General features: G+C 43.2%; 1 protein-coding gene across 1 annotated transcript; it reads right to left on the reverse strand.

Annotated features, from left to right (window-relative positions):
* Nucleotides 1-757: 757 nt before the first annotated feature.
* Nucleotides 758-18441, reverse strand: podxl2 (podocalyxin-like 2). Its single transcript, XM_076745532.1, has 13 exons — nucleotides 18109-18441; nucleotides 10912-11255; nucleotides 10357-10717; nucleotides 9366-9475; nucleotides 8171-8384; nucleotides 7790-8005; nucleotides 6856-7022; nucleotides 6394-6468; nucleotides 5923-6079; nucleotides 5756-5817; nucleotides 5026-5205; nucleotides 4769-4930; nucleotides 758-4561 (listed from the first exon to the last, which is right to left on the reverse strand). Exons 1-13 carry the CDS (start codon nucleotides 18158-18160, stop codon nucleotides 4502-4504), a joined length of 2160 nt encoding a protein of 719 aa, XP_076601647.1. The 5' UTR covers nucleotides 18161-18441; the 3' UTR covers nucleotides 758-4501.
* Between the last annotated feature and the right edge of the window lie 305 nt (nucleotides 18442-18746).

Consider the following 18746-nt stretch of genomic DNA (forward strand, 5'->3'; position numbering starts at 1 on the left):
AGGGAACACACTGAGGTACTGTGGACTTCTTCGTCGAATACATCTCCGGCAGGCTGTGCGCTACGAACCGTAATGCTGCCCTCTATCGTTATTTACACAGAAACGTGTCAGTTCGTATCCTATTAGAAAAGCCTCATTGAATCCCTGAAACCCATCAGTGGATATCTGCAATAAACAAGCTCTTATTTGATTCACATGTTGATTAACTGAGTCAAGCAGTGATTAATCCATCAGAGACTCTGGGAGGAACAAGAAGTAAAACAACACACCTCCTATCACTCCATCTGCTTCCAAGTTAACTGGCAGAAACTGAAACTGCTTGATTTGGGCCAATAATGCAGTTAACCCAGTTTGATCCCCCTAAGCTCCACAACAGTCACTCAAGTGGCCTCAGACTGAATCTGGTCATGTTTACTGAAGACTGCAGATCCAAACACAACATAACCACAATTTAAATCCAATCTAATAAGGTATTGATAATCTTTTCACATTTACTGATCATCAATATCAACATGAGGATCCCAAGAAGTCTTTTAATCCAAACAAGCGGACAGTAAACCTTGTTTAAAATGTGTGGGTTGTTTAAAAATAAACTGAAACTAGTCCAGATTTCTAGCCGATGATAAACCATGTATGCATAATTATTTAAACTTTGAAAAAAGCAAATCCTACAAACACAAGAAAATATATCATCCATCTTTTCATTTATTTTCAAGGCCCCGTTATCCAGCCGAGAGCTGCGGAAATGACAAAGAAATCAGATTTTCTCCAAACTTTATTTCTCACATTTAACTTATTACACAGACATCCAAAAGAGTGAGACAGTATGTGATCAAAATGCATATAAACAGACATACAAAAAAGATGTGTCAAATAAATAAACTGCAATAAAATACCTGGGATGAATTCATGAAAACTCAACAAAATGCTGGACAAGGACCTGGATGAAAATCTTACCAGGTGACAAAGCTCGTTATCTTTATACGAACGAAGGGTCACTTGTTTTTTTTTGTTTGTTTTTTGTTTTTTTTTTGCTACAGCTGGATCCCCATTAACTTGCACTAGCGCTGCTAACAAATGCAAACACACATGAGGCTGCCGTCAGATTCTGAAAAGAAAAACATCCGTGAAAACAAATTTAAATGATCAGAATCTGTGAAGCATTCGGTTGATTTCTAGCAACAAAAAGCGACAAATTTTGTCTCGGTCAAATGCTCTCGTTCAGTCTTTCGGCAAATAAAAGCAACAGAAGCCGTATGTTTGTTATATTGGTGTTCGCTTCGGTGCTGGAAGCTACATGCTCATCTGTTCTGTCTTCCACTGGAGGACAAGGGGACTGTGTCCTGCCTGCATCTTGTGCTCTCAGAAACAGGTAATCTACAAAGCAGGCAGGTGTTTAATGTACTCAGGATGGACAGCTGTCAGTCCCAGCATGTCCCGAACGCTCCATACTTCCTGCGTAGCTGACAAAGTGCATATCAATCAGCGTAGTTTATAGTGAAGCCATATACAGTATTGTTACATCGAGAAAAGTCAGAGTAAAAGAGTTGAAACACAGGCAACATCTTGACGAAATGCAGATGGGCAATACTACCTGGAACAGGAACGGAGACAGAGCCGAGTCGTCAAATCATAGAGAGCAATTTGAATAAAAGTTAACACAATAAAAACAAAAAACATTGAACATCGCTGCTAACAACCGTCTGTCTCCATTCCAGCTAAGAGAGCAGCGACTTCAGTCAACTAGCGCGTCTTACAAAGATATCTCACATTATTTCTATCCGTCCGACGTGTCTGATATTACTGTGTGAGCGACGACAGTTTGGAAACTAGTCAGTAATTTATTAACAGTGCCCTGAACTTTTCAAGTCCAGAACAAGTCCCACGTTTGAAGACTGACGTGCTGATGGGTCAGTCGTGACTCGGAGACATGACAGCAGGCGTGATCATAGTTACTTAGACTGGGATCACAATGACAGTGACATGACTGAAGTGACTTGGACATGACTCGGACATTAACGTACTGACTTGGATATGACAACAATGACTCTGACATGACTGTATTCATTTAGGTACGATGGAGATTAATGTTATTAATTCAGACATGATCGTAGTGACTGGGGCATGAACGCAGCTTAGGGCATGATGTCAGTGACTCGAACATGACTGCGCTGACTTGAACATGACTGCATTGATCCAAACCTGACCGTAGCGACGCGGACATGTGACTCGGACATTACCATAGAGATTCAGACTCGACTACTGACTCGGACATGTCCTTTGTGAGTCGGACGTGACTTTGGACTCGAACATGACCACAGTGACATGTCATGGTGACTTGAACATGACCTTCATGACATCACCACAGTGCCTCCTGCGTGACTGCATTAACTCGGACATGACCGTGTTGGGCTGGATGTGACTTTGTTGGTTTATAGTGATTCAGACATAGTGACTTGCAGGTCGTTGGCGAGTCAGACATTTAAAGTTCTCCTGAAGTCAAAAATGATGATTGTTTTAATCACATCTGTCTGACCCAACAGTGACAAAAGAGTCATTTTGTATTTATTATTAACTGGATCTCCGTTTGTCATTCGCTGTGGCGGCGTAGAGTTTAGGGTTACGGGTTTCTGGGGGCCGGGCTTCACTGATTACTGTCCAAAACCTTCTAACTTTATTCTCTGATTTGTGTGAAACTTGGTCAAATGTCATGGAGAACACATATTTTCATACTGCTAACTGTAACAGCTGTTAGCCAGTTAGCTCCGTTAGCGGTGCAGCTATTAGCTGACTTGGTAAAACCACCTCAGTATTCCCTGTCATCAAACTGGCCTCTGTTGGTCCTGGAGGTTGTGTTTGGTCCCAGTCTGGCTTTGTTCACTGTGAGCTCCCAGTTCACATTTTCATTTTCAAGGATGGCGATGGCAAGGTCAGTTGTTCTCTAATCATAGGGGCAGTCCATGTAGTCAGCTACAGTATCCTCCCCGGCTTCCTGCTTTTACAGGAAACACCTAATCTGTGGAAGCACTCTGGCGGCCGTTTGATGGGAAATCTAACATTGAAACACTGAAGACTTGGGGCTCGACTTGGACTTTGGTGACTTGACCTCAACACTGTAACTAACTGCTTGTTCATGCGTTCGTTTGACCTCTAAATGTTGCCCATGTGTCATAGCCTCAAGATTGAGCCAGCAGCATACAGCAGCCATTCCAACACTATTGAGAAAAGCATATTAGGCGAACAGGACGTAAGTAGAACAATCACATAACTGGTTGTAAAGAGTACAGTAAATATCCTCAGCAGGTACAACCATTCCTATGAGCAAAACAGAGATATTTCAGTCACTGTATGTAATACATTTAACATGATGCAGCATTTCAATGACAAGAGTCACTATTTCCAAGCGGAATTGATAAAGTGCCAAAACCTTACTTTCAAAGTTGCTACAGGCTGTACTTCCTGTTCGGTGAATCAGAGGAGGCGCGAGGAGGAGTCACCGTCGTCTCTGGAGTCAGACGTCGGTGTGAGAACACCGTCCGTCCTTGATTATTGATTGTTGCTGTCAGTAATATTTGGCTGTGGCTTTTACAGACAAGTCTTAGGGTGAAAGAAGTTTTCTGATCGTCTGGTTAAGTGAAATGAACCAAACCACAGTGTAAAAATACTCCATTACAAGTTACATTTTACATTCAAAATATTAAGTAAAAGTACAGGAGTATTGGTAGAAAAATGCAAAGTATCAAAAGTAAATGTACTTGTTATGCAAAAACTGCGTGGTAAAAGCATTATACTATTATATATTATAATACTGGATAATTATTGTGTAAATGGGATTTTATCACTGTGCTGTAAATGGGTGAAACAGAGCTCAATTTAACTACTGCTGGATAGTTTCATATCCAACATAACACATTTTTGTTTGTAAGCTCATCATGTTTTGGATTTAAAATGCTAATTTGCGCAGTAACTGCTAACTCTGTCTTTCAGATAAATGCAGTCAGTCTTTACATTCAAACATTAAAGGTGGGAAAAGGTGCTTTTTGCGATGAAATGACGCTGGTTTCATGTTTGATTTGTCTCGAGCAACCAAAGCGCTGAAAGCTAAAAGAATAAGGCACGCTGAACAGATGTGTTTCCATGCAGTGATGACGTTAAAACATCAGGCAGAGAAATGAAGCTGTGAGAGTCTCAGAAGTCCAGCTTTGTCTCAAAAGGTGGACGTCTCAAGAGACGTTTACTCCAGTGACGATGCCAGTGACTCCTCCTGCTTTGCTCCTCAATCCTAGCTTAGCTCTGACTGGACCACACCTCTATCCCTCCCATCTGCCACTTCTTTCTCCTCCTCCTCTCCTTTCTTTATTCTCCTCTCCACCAAACACTTTGTATTCTTCCTCCTCCTTTTCTCTACTGTCATCTTCCTCTTCTTCCCCTCGGCTCCACTTAGCATCTGTCTATCAAAGAGCCCATCCTTCACAACCTGTCTCCTCCTCCTCTTCGTCCATCAGAGGTGCGTGTCCTGCTCCTCTTCCTCCTCCTCAGTGGCTGCTTGATTGACAAACACCTGAAAAAAGGATGAGAGGCTTCATGCTGTTGCCGGGCAGATTAAAGCTTCCAGACAGCCGATTGGTTAGCACTAAACTTTTCAAGCTTTTCCAAACCACCACCAGGACTCCTAGGACTCATACTATTATTATTTTTATTTATTTATTAATTCATTTATTTACTCATCCAACCTTTTTTTTTTTTTCTCAATCAGCCATCCAATCACCTGCCAGCGATTGTTGTCCTGCCCGCCTCCTTCTCCTCCCCCTGCAAGCCCATTGGTGCTCGGCTTCTTCTCCTGCATCTTGGGCTGACTGTCGTTGGCCACGTCCAGCATGGGGTTATCGTGGCAACCGTTCTCCACAAAGTGAAGCTCCTCAGCGCGGAACTGCGAGGTAGAAGAGAAGCGAAGAATTACAGGTGCGTTTGTTTTACACACCTGTGTGTGACCGCACCGCCCTGCTCTGTTGTGTGTTCGCATACCGTGGTCTTAGTTGCAGGCAGTCGTCTTTGCCAGCAGATGTATATGAATCCAGATGTGATGATGACCATGCAGACGGAGCCGATGATCACCAGAACCACAAACAGTTTGCCGTAGTCGCTGCGCGTTTGACTCGGCCGGAACTGGCAACTATTGGCCGCGCTGTAGTTCTGGATGCCCACCTGATGAAGCAAACGCACGCAAGCAGCTTCACTGGACATGAGCACAAACATGTACACGTTTCTCATCAAAAAAAAAAAAAGAAAAACACATTTTCACAAGTGCCAAGTGCTTTATCAAAGTGATCATCATAACTCATAAAGGGATTTATTGTAAGTATGCACATTTACTCACAGACAACAGCTCATATTTTAGATGTAAAGTCCACAAAACTGAAAGTCACAGCTCACAAACATCACGCTTTCTATTTTTTATGTTTATTTTATTACCTGCTGCTTTTTTGATGCCTTAAAAAAAAACAGAAAAAGAAGTTCTGGCCCCTCTTTCAGTTTTCCAGATGACACACGGACCAATCAGCTGCCCAGCTGTGACCAGGGCAACATTTCCAACCATGACCTTTAGTCCATACAAAATTTGCTCAGTTTTCAAAAAATGTTCCAAAGTAAAGAAGCTGTATGTCTTTTCTTTGGGAGAAGAAATGAATTAAAGATGCTTTAAGCTGTAAATTTCCCATGCTGTAACATATGGAGACATTTAAAGACGTTATTGTACCTTAATCAAACTTTTCCTGATCTCTCCCAGCATGCTCAGCACATCCTTGGTGCCTATCACTCCTGGAAGACACAGCACATGTGGAACAACGTTAGCACCGTCACATCCAGCCTGTAGCTGTCTTGAAGTGTGTGTGTATGTGTGTGTGTGTGTGCGTGTGTGTGTACCGTGCTCAGACGCCACGTTCATCAGCAGCTGGTGTTGCTGGTGCGTCGGCTTGCTGAGGTAGAGTACCCACGATCCCTCTGGGCTGTTCATTCTTCGAGCAAACACTCGCGACATGATCTTCAACAACCGTACGCCCTGGTCGACACGAAACTCCTCCTGTCACACACACACACACACACACACACACACACACACACACACACGGTGGTGGTGAGGGTTCGTGTTGCTGCAGTGGCGACAGACACTGCGGTGAGGGTCCTTCCTCCCTCACTAACACACACACAACGAGTATGAACTTCTCATTTTCTTGATTCTTGAAGCACATTTACGACATCACTTCATGAAGTTCTTCAGTTAATAATCACAAACCACTCACACACAGTGAACACAAATACATCCTGTAGAGATTCACTCATGCTAACATGCTAAATGCAGCACCTTTAATGTGAATACTGCATCCTCGTACTTACGCAGTTCAAGTTTTGCGTCATGTTGAGGACGACGTAGCCTCGTCCAACCAGCTCGCTCCAGTCTACACACACTACCTGAAAGATTCAGAGTGAGAACAGTCATGAAACCCAGTCTTTTTTATACCTTTTGTATATAATGTTTATATCCTACAGTTTTTTATTCTTTATCGTTTTTATTGTCTATTCTCCATCTGGAACAATTGAATTTCCCCAGTGTGGGATATATACTGTCTCATCTTATCTTATCTTATCTTATCTTATCTTACAAGAGCAGGGTTAACTTCCGACCCACGGAGTCTCTCTGAGTCAGAGGTTAACTCGTTCGTTCTGCACAGACTCCCTGAGCCGAAGAATGAGCTGAGAGAGCTCATGAAACCGAGCTCCCGGCTGGAGCTGCGAGGACTTCTGTGAAAACACAGAACCCAAACAGTCGTTTCACTGGTTGCAGGTGAACAAACGAACCGGGATCAAGGACGTGGTCGTTTCCATCCAGTTCCCGGAGGGCTCGGTGAAGCCGATGGTGGGATCTGTGGTGAGCGGGATGATGTGCCTGACTATGGTTTCCTCTTTCTCCATCTTTCCCCATTTCTCCTCCTCCACCTCTTCACTTCTGCCGCCCAGTCTGACCCCTTTGGTAAATACAAAAAGAATTCATAATGCATATATTCATTTTACTGCTCACACAGCCCCTCCCCCAGTTAGCGGTGCTCATCACGTCAATCTTTCACATCTAACACAGCAGTTTACAGTGATTCACCATCAAAACTCATTTTTGAGACAGCTGGCCCTTCATTTCCTTGACGTTCTAGTTGTGAACAGGGTTTTTTATAAAGTAACAGGTAATCTTACAAACTAATTCAGGTAGTTAATGATGCGATCACTCTTGGCTTTGTAATGCTACTGTCTGTAGCTAAAAAGCTAATTAACTGGACATGCTCATGACTGCAGCTTACATTAGAGCTGACGAACACACAGTTTAATCTATTTGTCGCACTAATTTCATGTGTTTCATCACATCACGTTCATGTTGCTTCAGTCGCCGTCAAATAAATCAGGTTCTGCAGTTCAACACCTGAACTTTACAGACGTTCAGTGACTCCGGCTTTCTTTCAGCGTTGGAAGGACGAGGCGAGACGTTCACGGTGACGAGAGCTCGTTTTTGAAAATTCCACTTTTTTTGCAAATAGATTTTTTATTTGCATTAAACCTGGTTTAATAGTGTGTGCCCGATTCTGTCTTTTTGTGATGTACACGTGTCTACGCCACTTAAACACACAGAGGAATCCAGAGCCTGACTGGGCTGCTGTGTATAGTTACAGTTGCTCAGCTTTGATTGGACAATCACTGTTTGGAGGAGGGGCTTATGCAACACATGTAATAACATGGTGTTTCTCACCTTTTAACTCATGTTCTCCCTGTTCCAGCTCCTCCTCTTCCTCCACAATGGGCTGCAGGGGCTCTCTGCTGGGAGCCATGCCAACCTCTGGTACAGTGGGATTCTGGGTAAATACGCCTTTGTGTGTCAGACCAGTATCTTCTTCTTCCACCACCTCCTCCTCCTCCTCCTCCTCCCTCTCTCTCTCCATCTCCATCTCTTCATTCTGTCTCTCATCTGCAGCAACAAACCAGAGGAGGTGTAGTTTGCTCAGTCAGTGAAGGCATCACTGTTTAAATGCACTTTAGTGTGTAAAACTAACCATCCATCCAACAGAACAGGAACAGGAACCCAGATCAAACTAGCTATCTACTACTATCAATACATTCTTCATTCGCGTACCTTTTGCATAACTTCCCAGCAGTCCAAAGTCTGTGCCTGTGTCCGTCTCAGGGGTGGCGGTCCCAACAGGGTGTCCTCCAGCAGCAGTCAAAGTAGAAGCAGCAGTAGATGTGGTGCTGTTTGTAGAGACGGAGGAGTGAAGGACTCCATCGCCACTGGAATGACCATCTTCCTCCCCCTCTGCCTCCCACAGCTCTCTTTCTAAGGGACCCACCTGTGTGACAGTCAAATTAACAGAGACGCTGTTGATGGTCAAAGGTGTAATTCCCACCGAGGGCTGAGGGAGGCGATGTTCCCCTCACATTCCAAAGGCCTATTTTTGTCCCCAACTCTAATATGTTTCTGAGCAGTGTCCCCTGACAGTCAGCTGCCATAAATCAGATGAGAGGAGCTCTGAGCTGATAATTAATGCATGCATTCATCTAAATCACCTTCATATCTCGCCATGCTGTCCTCAGGGAAAGGTTAACCTTTGTGAGCGTGACTTTCTGATTGGTGAAGTTAGTCACTTATGCCTATCTGCCGCTCGACGTGGGCTAACAAGCCGCCAGTAATCACATAAAGCAGTTAAAGACTAATTAAGCTATTCAGTGCAGGGTTAGTAGGTGAGCTCCGGATTACATCTGATGTACTGCCATCCAATTAAAGCTGCAGCTGGCGATTTCTCTTTTTCATGCTGCCTTCACACTCCAGCGCAGCAGTGATCCACCTTTCAGCCAAATCATGGAAAGAGTCTTCAGTCAGTCTCTCGTCGCAGGCATTCATGGTGTTGTACTCGCAGTAGAAGTTCTCATTGCACTGTGTATGATGCTTTGCTGCATAGCTAATGTAAAGTCAGCACATTTGTAAAACAGGGCTCCTGTAAATAAAGGTTACATTCAACTTATTGACAAATAGGAATTTGTAAATGCGTAACATTAGTTTCTACTTTCTTTCTTCTACTAATTTCTACGTGATTATAAACTATTCTGATGTGCTCTGATGTCCAGACAGACTCCACCAGGTTTCAGTATGATGATGATTTGTGTCCTCCACCTTTCAATGCACCACCAGCTGTAACCTTCAGCCACGACAGAAGAAACGTACCATTTACACAGTAATAAAGGGGTTGCATGCCGATGCTGTTTTTCCACATTAACGGTACGAGAATCATGGCATCAGTTTGCATATCAGGGCATCTTTGATCTGTCCTCACCTCCAGGACCGGGGACGCACGATGCTCCTGCAGCCCAGAATCATGCACCTCAGCCGGGCTGGAGACGCTGGGCTGCTGCGAGCTGGAGGGGTGGAAGGATGGACTGTAGCCTGCGTGACACAAAGAGACATGTCAGAAACACGTGTCTGTGTGTGGACGTCTCGTAAATAAACCTCTCGCCAGCCAGTCCTCTTTCCACAGTTGTCATGAGGTTTTGACAGCGTGCTTTTTTGAAAGACTCACAGGAGACCGTTAACAACATAATTAATGTATGTCTTTCTTAAATGTACAAAATCTTTACATCGTGCTAGTACAGGAGTGGAAGTCCACCCAGCTGTGAATATGACAAATAAATAAGGAAAAATTAATTGTGCAGCCAGGAAAGCAGATCCTTTCTCAAATCTGTCGTAAGAAAATGAAAAAGAAAATCGACTCTGAACAAACTGTTCTCTCACTAACAAATTTAGCAACCAGTAAATCAAATCAAAATAAAGCCTCTCTGGATCCATTAGACAGCACACAAGCTCACATCTGCACTCAAAGAGTGATGGTTGAAAGGTGATATTTATATTGCTATATTACACACTGTGCATTGAATTCTACCGAAGACCAGGCTGCATGCTGTGTAACGAACCACAGACAGCGTTCAGCGGCTCAGTGCATCTCAGTGGGAACCTGCTGAAGATTAGCAGATATAATGTTGTTCACCATCTTTGCATGCTAGCAAATGTTCTAATTAGCCTAAACACAAAGTGCAGCCGAGGCTGATGGAGAGGTTGTCAGTTTTGCAGGAAATTGGTCACAAACCAAAGTATCAGATGAACAGAAATGTGAAAATTGATCATCAAAGTTAATATAAGTCAATAATAATAAGTCGTCCCTAAAGCCACACCAAAAATCCAAACATTATTTTTGACCAGTAATCCTGCAGCTGGTTGCTTCATCACACTTTTTTTGATTTGGGTCTGTGAGGAAGTTTATTCATACTAACCAATCAGAGAGTCCAGATCTGGGGTTGTGTGGTTGGCGTCTAACGGGTCCAGGATGTGGACATCTTCTTTGACTCTTCTTCCTCCCCTTTCCTCTTCCTCTCCTCTGCCGTCTCCCCCTCTCCTCCCTCTGTCCGCCCCTGCATCTCTCTCCCACTCGTCCTCTCCCCCTCTTCTTTCCCGGTCCTCTCCTCCCTCCTCTCCTCTGTCTCTGTCCTCCATGTCCGTTCCATAGAAGCCGGAGGTCTCCAGGGAGGCATCGCCAGCTCCAGGCCCACCGAGGAGCTCCTTCTCTGGGTCAGCGGACACCGGGTGCCCCCTGTAGCTTTCTGCCTCCTGGGGAACTGCCAGATGAACCATACGCTGGAAGTAGAGACATGTTTGCTCAGACGGTCTGATTGATAATCAATGAGAAGAAATTTTTAACTTCGCAAGTAGGTTTTCAGTTGTTTACAAGATTCTCAATTATTACAGCTCTCATTTGCTTCCACACAGACTCATACAGGCTTTTGCACAAAAGTTAAACCCAGAACATGAGATCAGCTTAAACTCCTCACCTCCATCTCATCTTCCACATCTAGGTTTTCATCCACAGCAGCGCGGGCCCTGGCTATATCCTGACTGGCAGATGATGGCGGGTTTAACTGAGAGGAGTTAGCAGAGTCCACCTTGGCCTGGGAACGGGATGTTTCATGGATCTCTGGCCAGCCCATGTCGTGAACCAAATGAGGCTGGGCTCGCACTAACTCTTGGCCTGAGTGGCGTCTGGTTCTGACTAATTCCTGGATGGAGCGTGGCTGGGCTGGGCCTTCATCCTGGAATAGATGCGCCACCGGAGGACTGAGGGGTATGGTGCGCTGGGATGAACCCAGTCTGAAGGCATCACAGCTGGCCAGAAGAGCTACACAAAGAGAGAAAAAAGAGTTTGAGGATGATGTTGCTGTGCACCCCTGTGCCTTACTACATCCAAAAATATTCTGCTCTGGTGGAATTTTTTTTAGTCTGAAATTAAATCTTATTGATCTGCTGAGGGATATTAGAGGTTTTAGGATTCAATGAGGTAAATAAAATGAAAGCAAACCAATTTAAAACAATCTGAAACTACTATACATTTTCATAATATGTAGTGGAAATGATAATAAATACATACATATTAATATATACTCCAAACACTGAGAATGGGAAAAATGGGAAAGACTGCAGATTAACAAAAATTAACCTTAAATTCTTGTCTTAACATGAATCAACTGGTTGATAAGAAAAAACAGTACATTTGAATACAAACCAACATATTTAGATTTATGTCAGTGCTGCGTTTTGTTTTTTTATGAAGCCATTTTCCCTGTTTGCAGTTATAAAAAGAAAACACAAAAACAGCCTGAATGATGGTTTTTGTCACAAAAGTAAAGGGTAGCTCTTTAACCTCTGACATAAACCTTTAATAAATGGTTTATAACTGTGCACCGATGTATGTGCTTAATGTTATAAAGAAAAGTAAAGTAAGAAAGAAATGGTTGATTTCTAATTTACCTTCAACATGGTTTATTTCCTGAAATGATGGAGGCTGAAAACTGAAGAGGGTCAATTTGGGAACCTTGACTGTATAATGGGACATAATTACCCAAAAGCATCTCAGAAAAATGAGCCAAATGAAGAGAAGAGGTTAAACAGACCCGAGTGGATCGGCAGATCAAGTCACTTTAATTTATTTCCTGTACAGACTTAATGTGTTTTCTGTCTGTCAGCTTACTTTAAAGAACAGCGGCCCTGAGAGAGAACAGAGATGAGAGCACTCTGTTCTCTGCATTATACATTATACAAGTGCTTTTATTTGCACTGCTGTCCTTGGAAAGTCACTGCACGGAGGGGAAACGAGCGCTTTTATTTTGTCTTTCAATTTCTCTCCTCGCTCATCTGTTTGCCATTAATTCTCTCATTCATTTCTTCATTTGCTAATCGAGTCGTTAACTCATTCAGAAGTTCAGTGATTCATCCGTGGCTTCTCATCCACCTCCTCATCCCTGTAGCTGCTCTTTCATTAGTTCATCCAACCATCCATTCGTTTGATTTCTGCACATTTTTATACTGCATCTTCATCCATTCGCTCACTCTTATCCATCTATATGTTCATCTATCCATCATTAATCCCCGTCAGCTGGAACAGAATCCTCACTGCAGTGTATCCCATAGTGCTCTCTGTCTGGGACCACAGATGGCTGTCTGACCTCAGGGGCTGACTGAGCAGATTACGATATCATAGCCAACATGTCTCAAACGCGTCTGTAGCATGTTAAGCCCTCCGTCAGCACAAAGCCCTGCAGTCTTCGATGACACAGATCCTTCCTGCTGACTTCCAAAAAGAAGGAAAAGCAGAGTTAAGTAGCTGAGCCGACTGCTGCTTCCAAGTCAGGAACCTCCTAAAAATGGTTAATTGATGAGAAAGTCTACTGACTCATGTTGGTCTGTGCAGCTGTACTGAGGCTCAGCTTCCAGCTACACGCTAATGTCAGCATGCTAACAGTAACAATGCTAAAAGGCTGGTGTTCAGCCGCCATGCTACTCTTACTCTAGTGTGCTAGCACGCTGTGTATGCTAATTATAGGTTATTTGATCATAAACCAAAATACTGAACAAAATTACAATCTGACCTGCAATATAAAGCATATAACAAATTTCATACCAATCCGTCGACTGACTCCAGTCAAACCAGTGACACAGCAACAGTGGAAACTCACAGCAAACTGGCAGCAGAGTCACTTTAACTCTCAGTAAAGGCAGAAATACTGTAAAAATAGACTGATAACAGACTTTTATTCTTGTAATATCTGTTCATGAGACGCTTGTCACCAAAAACTGCAATTATAGAGCGGATGGAAAGCATGTTGACATCAAGTCCTCCAGCAGTGATTACTTCATCACATAGAAGAGCACTCAAGAGAAATATCGAGTTACAATTCTAATAGCACTTTATCATTAAGGTGCAGCTCGATTGTGAGATCTTTGGAAGGCTCTGCAGACCACAGAAGGATGTACTGTGATGTTATTATGTTGCCACAGTGACATCTTGATGGATCTGAGGCTAAAGGAACAGATGCTAACTGCACTGTGAGAGATGCGCTTGTGGTTGTATGTTGTGTTTAGTGCTAATCAGTCGATGCTAGCATGGTAACATGGTTAACATTACCCCTGGTAAGTGTCAGCATGCTAGTTCAGTCATTGTGTTAGCATGCTAACATTAGCATTTAGCTCAAAACTGTGCAGTAAAGTCTCACAGAGCTGCTAGCATGGCTATAGACCAGATGTCCCACTTTGTCCAGGATTGTCCCAGTTTCTGGCTGGGTGTCCTGAGTCATGGCAAATACCTGGAAAACATTAAGATCCCCTGGTTTTCAAAACAATTAAGATAATAATTATAATATTAGACTTGTTTTCAGTGTTTAGATGGATGTTCATCATGTTCTGTCTCAATCATTATTTCCTGACACATACAATGCACCACGCTTCTGAATCCAACACTGATTTGTCTGCATGTGTGTCAATCAATCATTGTCAAGGCTGTTGCAAACCAATGAATCACAGGCAAAAGTCAAAGCTTTGGGACTTCCAGCACTGACAGGACCTGTCATTATGCTAGCTAGCTAGCGGAGGATGGAGGGATGAACAGGAGGACAGGAGAAGAGACGGACGAGGGATCGGCCACCTGGTGGAGAAGTGCTGCAGCTGTTTTAATGCCTCCATCCTTCCAAAAGTCAGCGCAGTGCTGAAGGAACTGCACCTTAATTAAATGTGTGTTTGCATTGCCAACAATCCAAGAAGCAAAAAGACCACCAGATGCTGAGAAGCTGAGCCTCAGTGAGTGTGTGTGTTTATTATGGGAAACTACAGATAATGAGACAGACAGTGCGATCAACTCCACTGATGTTTGAGGGTTTGACTGAAGAAGACAATGTTGGGACTTCCAAAGTCCATTAAAGCCCAAAGAGGGTTCTGAATTTGCTGTTTGTGCAGCTTTCACCTCACTTTTTAAAGCTTCCTGATGTGGCATCATTGCACCTTATACCCAAGAGGCATATTTCTGGAGATCGGACAGTACAGCTAATGCACTGCTGGTGAAATACCACTGCGTGAATCAATATTTCTGTGTTTACAATGTGTGTCGTGAAACACACAGAGATCTATCGCCTGACTGCAGCTCTGCAGAGCGTTTTAGCATCTTTCAGCTAATTATTTCGGTTCACTCTCTTCAGCCAACGAGGCAGATATTTCCCTGTATCAGCTGATCAGTATCATCTGATGCTGCTTTCACAGAACTGCATAAACTGCAGTAAAACAGATGTTATTTTATCTTTTAACAATTATCGGCATTTGTTCAAGTCTGTACTTTCAAGGAACTTGTACTTTACTGGAGTATTTCTATGTTCTCCAACTTCATACTTCTACTCCACTACATTCCTCAGACAGCTTCAGTTTTCGAGTTTCTAGTTTCTGATTATTATTATAAAAAAGAATAAACTAGTAAATTATGATTTATTATTGGGGATTACGATGAATAAAGTAGTTAAAATGATCTTAAAATGAGCTCCACCTTTACCAGCTGCAACATCAGTGATGCTTAACCCATCAATGTTCATAATCCAGTAATACAATACAGCATATTAATGTGAAATGGGCCATTCTGTACAATGAGTACTTTTACTTTTGGTGCTTTAAATACATTTTGATGCTACAATTTATGCACTTTTACTTAAGTGAATATTTACATGCAGAGTATTTCTACACTGTCCACTGTTTACTTAAAAAGATCAGAGCACTTCTTCCACCACTGACTCGGATGTTGTCCAAAAACTATTAAACACACATTAAAGCCCACCTGTCTCTTACTGCACACTCTACTTCCACCACTGCACACTGACCTTGACATTTTCGTCTACAAAAGCAACTCTGCAGCGTAATTACTTCAGAAAAATCTTCCGGAGTGCATCCAGCCGGAGGGACTGAATGGCTGAGTTAGCCTTATCAGCTTATCACAGATAAGCTCCATGCTGAGCTAAACGAGGCGGCCGAGTGCCACCGGGGGAATATGAGCAGGTGCTCGGGGGGAGATACCCTCCAAAGTTCATCAAACCACACTGAACCGCAGGTCACAGACGCAGAAGAAGAATCCTTCCTCCACAAAGAAACTGAAAACGGAAGGGAAAGCTAGGAACACACAGTGATGTTTAATTAGCTCTAGAATAAAAAGTACCTTTTAGTTTAAAAGCATTTTCTGTGTCACAACCTCCTTTTTTTTCCTGTGAATCATTAAAATATTTTTGATGACTCATCCTGCACCCTGCTTACACAGAAATGTTTGCAGTGGATTGATTCAATGGGACCAAATTGGCCTTTGCCTTCGTTAGCTTGCGGGTCAAAGTAGCTAGCAGAGTAATACCACGGTGAGGCATTTGTTTGGCCATCACGCAAAAACGCAGTAAATGAGGCTGAGAGGCTAATTAATCTGACATAAAACATGACAGTACAGAAGCAAAAGTTACTATAACTGCAATTTCACCTGGATTTTCATGCTAATATAGTATGCTAATGCTAATGGTAGTGTTAGCATTCAGTGGTAGCGTGTTAACATGGTGCTAAACATTACATACTGCTAGTGAGCATGCTAAAATGCTGACAGTAGCTACCAGGCTAAATGTTACTAGCTAGCCATTAATAATATCCAGCACTTATTAAGCTGTTATTTGTTAGCTCCATCAAGGACACCAAGGTCAAGAGCTGTTTTTTTGGAGATTTCATCAATCACAAAGCGATTTTATACTTCACACGTTCTTTCTTTGTCATTCGTAAACCTTATTTAGTGCTGTCGTGTTTAAGATTCGATTTTCACAAGTTACAATTGACATTTTTTATTAATATCCTCTTTTGTCTACATTTTCTTTGGTTCTAGCATGACACTGAAATAATTTTCTTAACTACCACTAGCATGTTGTTTCCTTTGCTGTTTATGGCTTGTTTTATTCTGTGTTTCTGCGCGTCCATGTCTGATGTTGGATTGAATACGTGTCTTTCACTGGTGAATATCTGACCACGTGTGTTATGTGTCGGCTGTTTCATGAAACCAAAAAGTCAACTTTCCACGTCAAACAGTGTGATCGCACCGTTTCATCCGAGGGCAGACTCTGTCTTCTGCTGTATAATGAGTATGTGAGGCTGGTCCGTGGGGCTGGGTCTGTGTTTATGGTCGTAGCTTATTAAAAACAGTCTTCGAGTGGATGTAAGTTTCCATAAACACTGCAGAAAGCCTTCAGTGTCAGTGCACACGATCAATAAAATCTGGTTGTCCACAAACAGTTTTGTCCCTCTCAGTCCTTGCTTTAATTTCCTCCACAGTACAGCATGTTATGGAGGAGGGGTGTCCCCTAAAGCCCCCTCTCTTCACGCTTCAACACCCCCCACATCAGCTTATGTTAGGCTGGAATCCTCCCCCAAATCCCCTTCACCCCGACTGAGAACTCACCATCCTCTCCCTCACAGTGTCCTTTTTCTTAATCGAGCAGGAAACGCAGCCCGAGGCAGGACGAGTTCTCCAAAACGTTTTATCATCAGGATCAAAAAGATGAGGAGAAATTCTACTTCCAAGAGCCAAAATGCAGAGTTTACACTTGATACCCAGCCTGTAGCACCAAAGCTGTTTACTTCACAGAGCTGAAGCCCCATAATTCACCAGAAAGAGCCTCAGAGAAAGCTGCACCATCAAAGAGCCACGAAAACAAGCAGAGAAACTACTGGAGCTTCATCTGAAGGCAGAGCTGTGCTGCTGCTGCTGCTGATCTATAACTATCATTAGGGCTGAAACTATTAATCCATTGGTCAATCGACTGAAAATGAATCAGCATCTGTTTTGGTTTTAGTAATTTCTCAAGAAAAATTGAGTGGATATATTTGGGGTTTTTTGACTGATGGTTGAACAAAACAAGCTGTCTGAAAACACTGATTTCTTCCAATTTTAGTACATTTTGATGACAAAACAATCAATTGAGAAAATAATGAGAAGATAATTTGATAATGAAACAAGCTGAGCGGCAGCCAGAATTTTGAACTGACTGATTGTTTATTGTTTTGCAGTCAGAGCCTGAACAGCCGATGCTTCTGCTGGTAATCAACACATAAAGCCTTGTTTTAGTCCATCACATAATCAAGAATTAAAAAAAATATATAGATATCTTAATATCATCCATGACAACACAAAACTGCTGGCAGTCTTCATCACACCAACTTGTGTGCTGGTGATGATGACTATTCTTCATGCATGTCTCGTGCTCAGCAGCAGGTCCTGGTGTGTGTGTGTGTGTGTCAGACACTGCAGTGTGTGTCTGCTGATTTAAGTGCACTGCGCGCCTCCCACACACTGCCTGTCTGTGCATCCACTTTGCAGAATTTAACCTAAACGGTTCATTAAAACAGACTGCGTTCATGCTGCTGGTTACATCCTGACTCATAATATTATCACTAATACCTGCATTAATCCACACTGACGCTCTTACAGAGAGCTAAAACGTGTGTGTGGTGCTCTGTGGTGACTTTACGCTGATTTTATCTTCATGTGTGATGTTTTTCAAAGTCTCCTAAGACTCATCTGGTGAGTATTTCCTGCAGGGGCTTGTGTAGTTGTAGTAAAATAGGTGTATCCTCTGGCTGGCTGGGGCTGCTTGTGTCCATGGCTGCCTGAATTAAATAGATGGGAATATAAAAAGACTCACCGATCAGTGTGATGTGCAGCGGGCCCGGCATGTCTGCTGCAGTGCTCAGCATCCCTCCCCTCCTCCTCGCTCTGAATGGACAGATCACAGATTTCAGCTGCAGATGCGCTCTGGATGTGAATGGAGGCCGTCAGGAAAACGCCGTGCTCATGGCTGTCGGTGCTGCCTGAGTGCGGGCTCACGGACCAGCTGTCTGCGGTGTCCGTACAGACAGACAGGCAGGCAGACAGGCTGTGTGTGCGGACAGAGCTGCGGTCAGACCAGATCTGCTCTGCTGCACCACCGACGCTGGAAGTTACCGCCCGGCAGCTGCTTGTTGTTCCCGCGGGCGGCCGCTAGATGTCGCCACTGCTGATCGGGTTTCCAGCTGAGGCGTTCAGGTGCCCCTCGTACATAGTTTAGTTCCCCCCTTGTAATACAAAACAATTCAACAAAAAGCAAGAAGACAGCCGCTGAGGCGAAGAAACGTGGCACAAGACGAGCATATACTGGAGGAAATAAATTAAAATATACTTTGACATATTAACATACAGGTTTTTAGTTTTCCTGTAAACCTTTACGTTAAATTGCCAAGTCTGAGGCCCTTTAAGGATGTTCTCGGTGGTGCTTTAGCTAAATGCTAACATTTAGCTCGTCAT

Source organism: Chaetodon auriga, chromosome 2, assembly GCF_051107435.1.
Source record: "Chaetodon auriga isolate fChaAug3 chromosome 2, fChaAug3.hap1, whole genome shotgun sequence".
Taxonomy (NCBI): Eukaryota; Metazoa; Chordata; class Actinopteri; order Chaetodontiformes; family Chaetodontidae; genus Chaetodon; species Chaetodon auriga.

Bases quoted from the DNA above. Each gene is read 5' to 3' on its own strand.
- podxl2 (XM_076745532.1), bottom strand. From the start codon at position 18,160: ATGCTGAGCACTGCAGCAGACATGCCGGGCCCGCTGCACATCACACTG. The intron at 9,476-10,356 runs GTTAGTATGAAT...TGTGTCACGCAG, and splicing joins AGATCTGGACTCTCTGATTG to GCTACAGTCCATCCTTCCAC. The intron at 8,006-8,170 runs GTACGCGAATGA...TTGTTGCTGCAG, and splicing joins GCTGGGAAGTTATGCAAAAG to ATGAGAGACAGAATGAAGAG.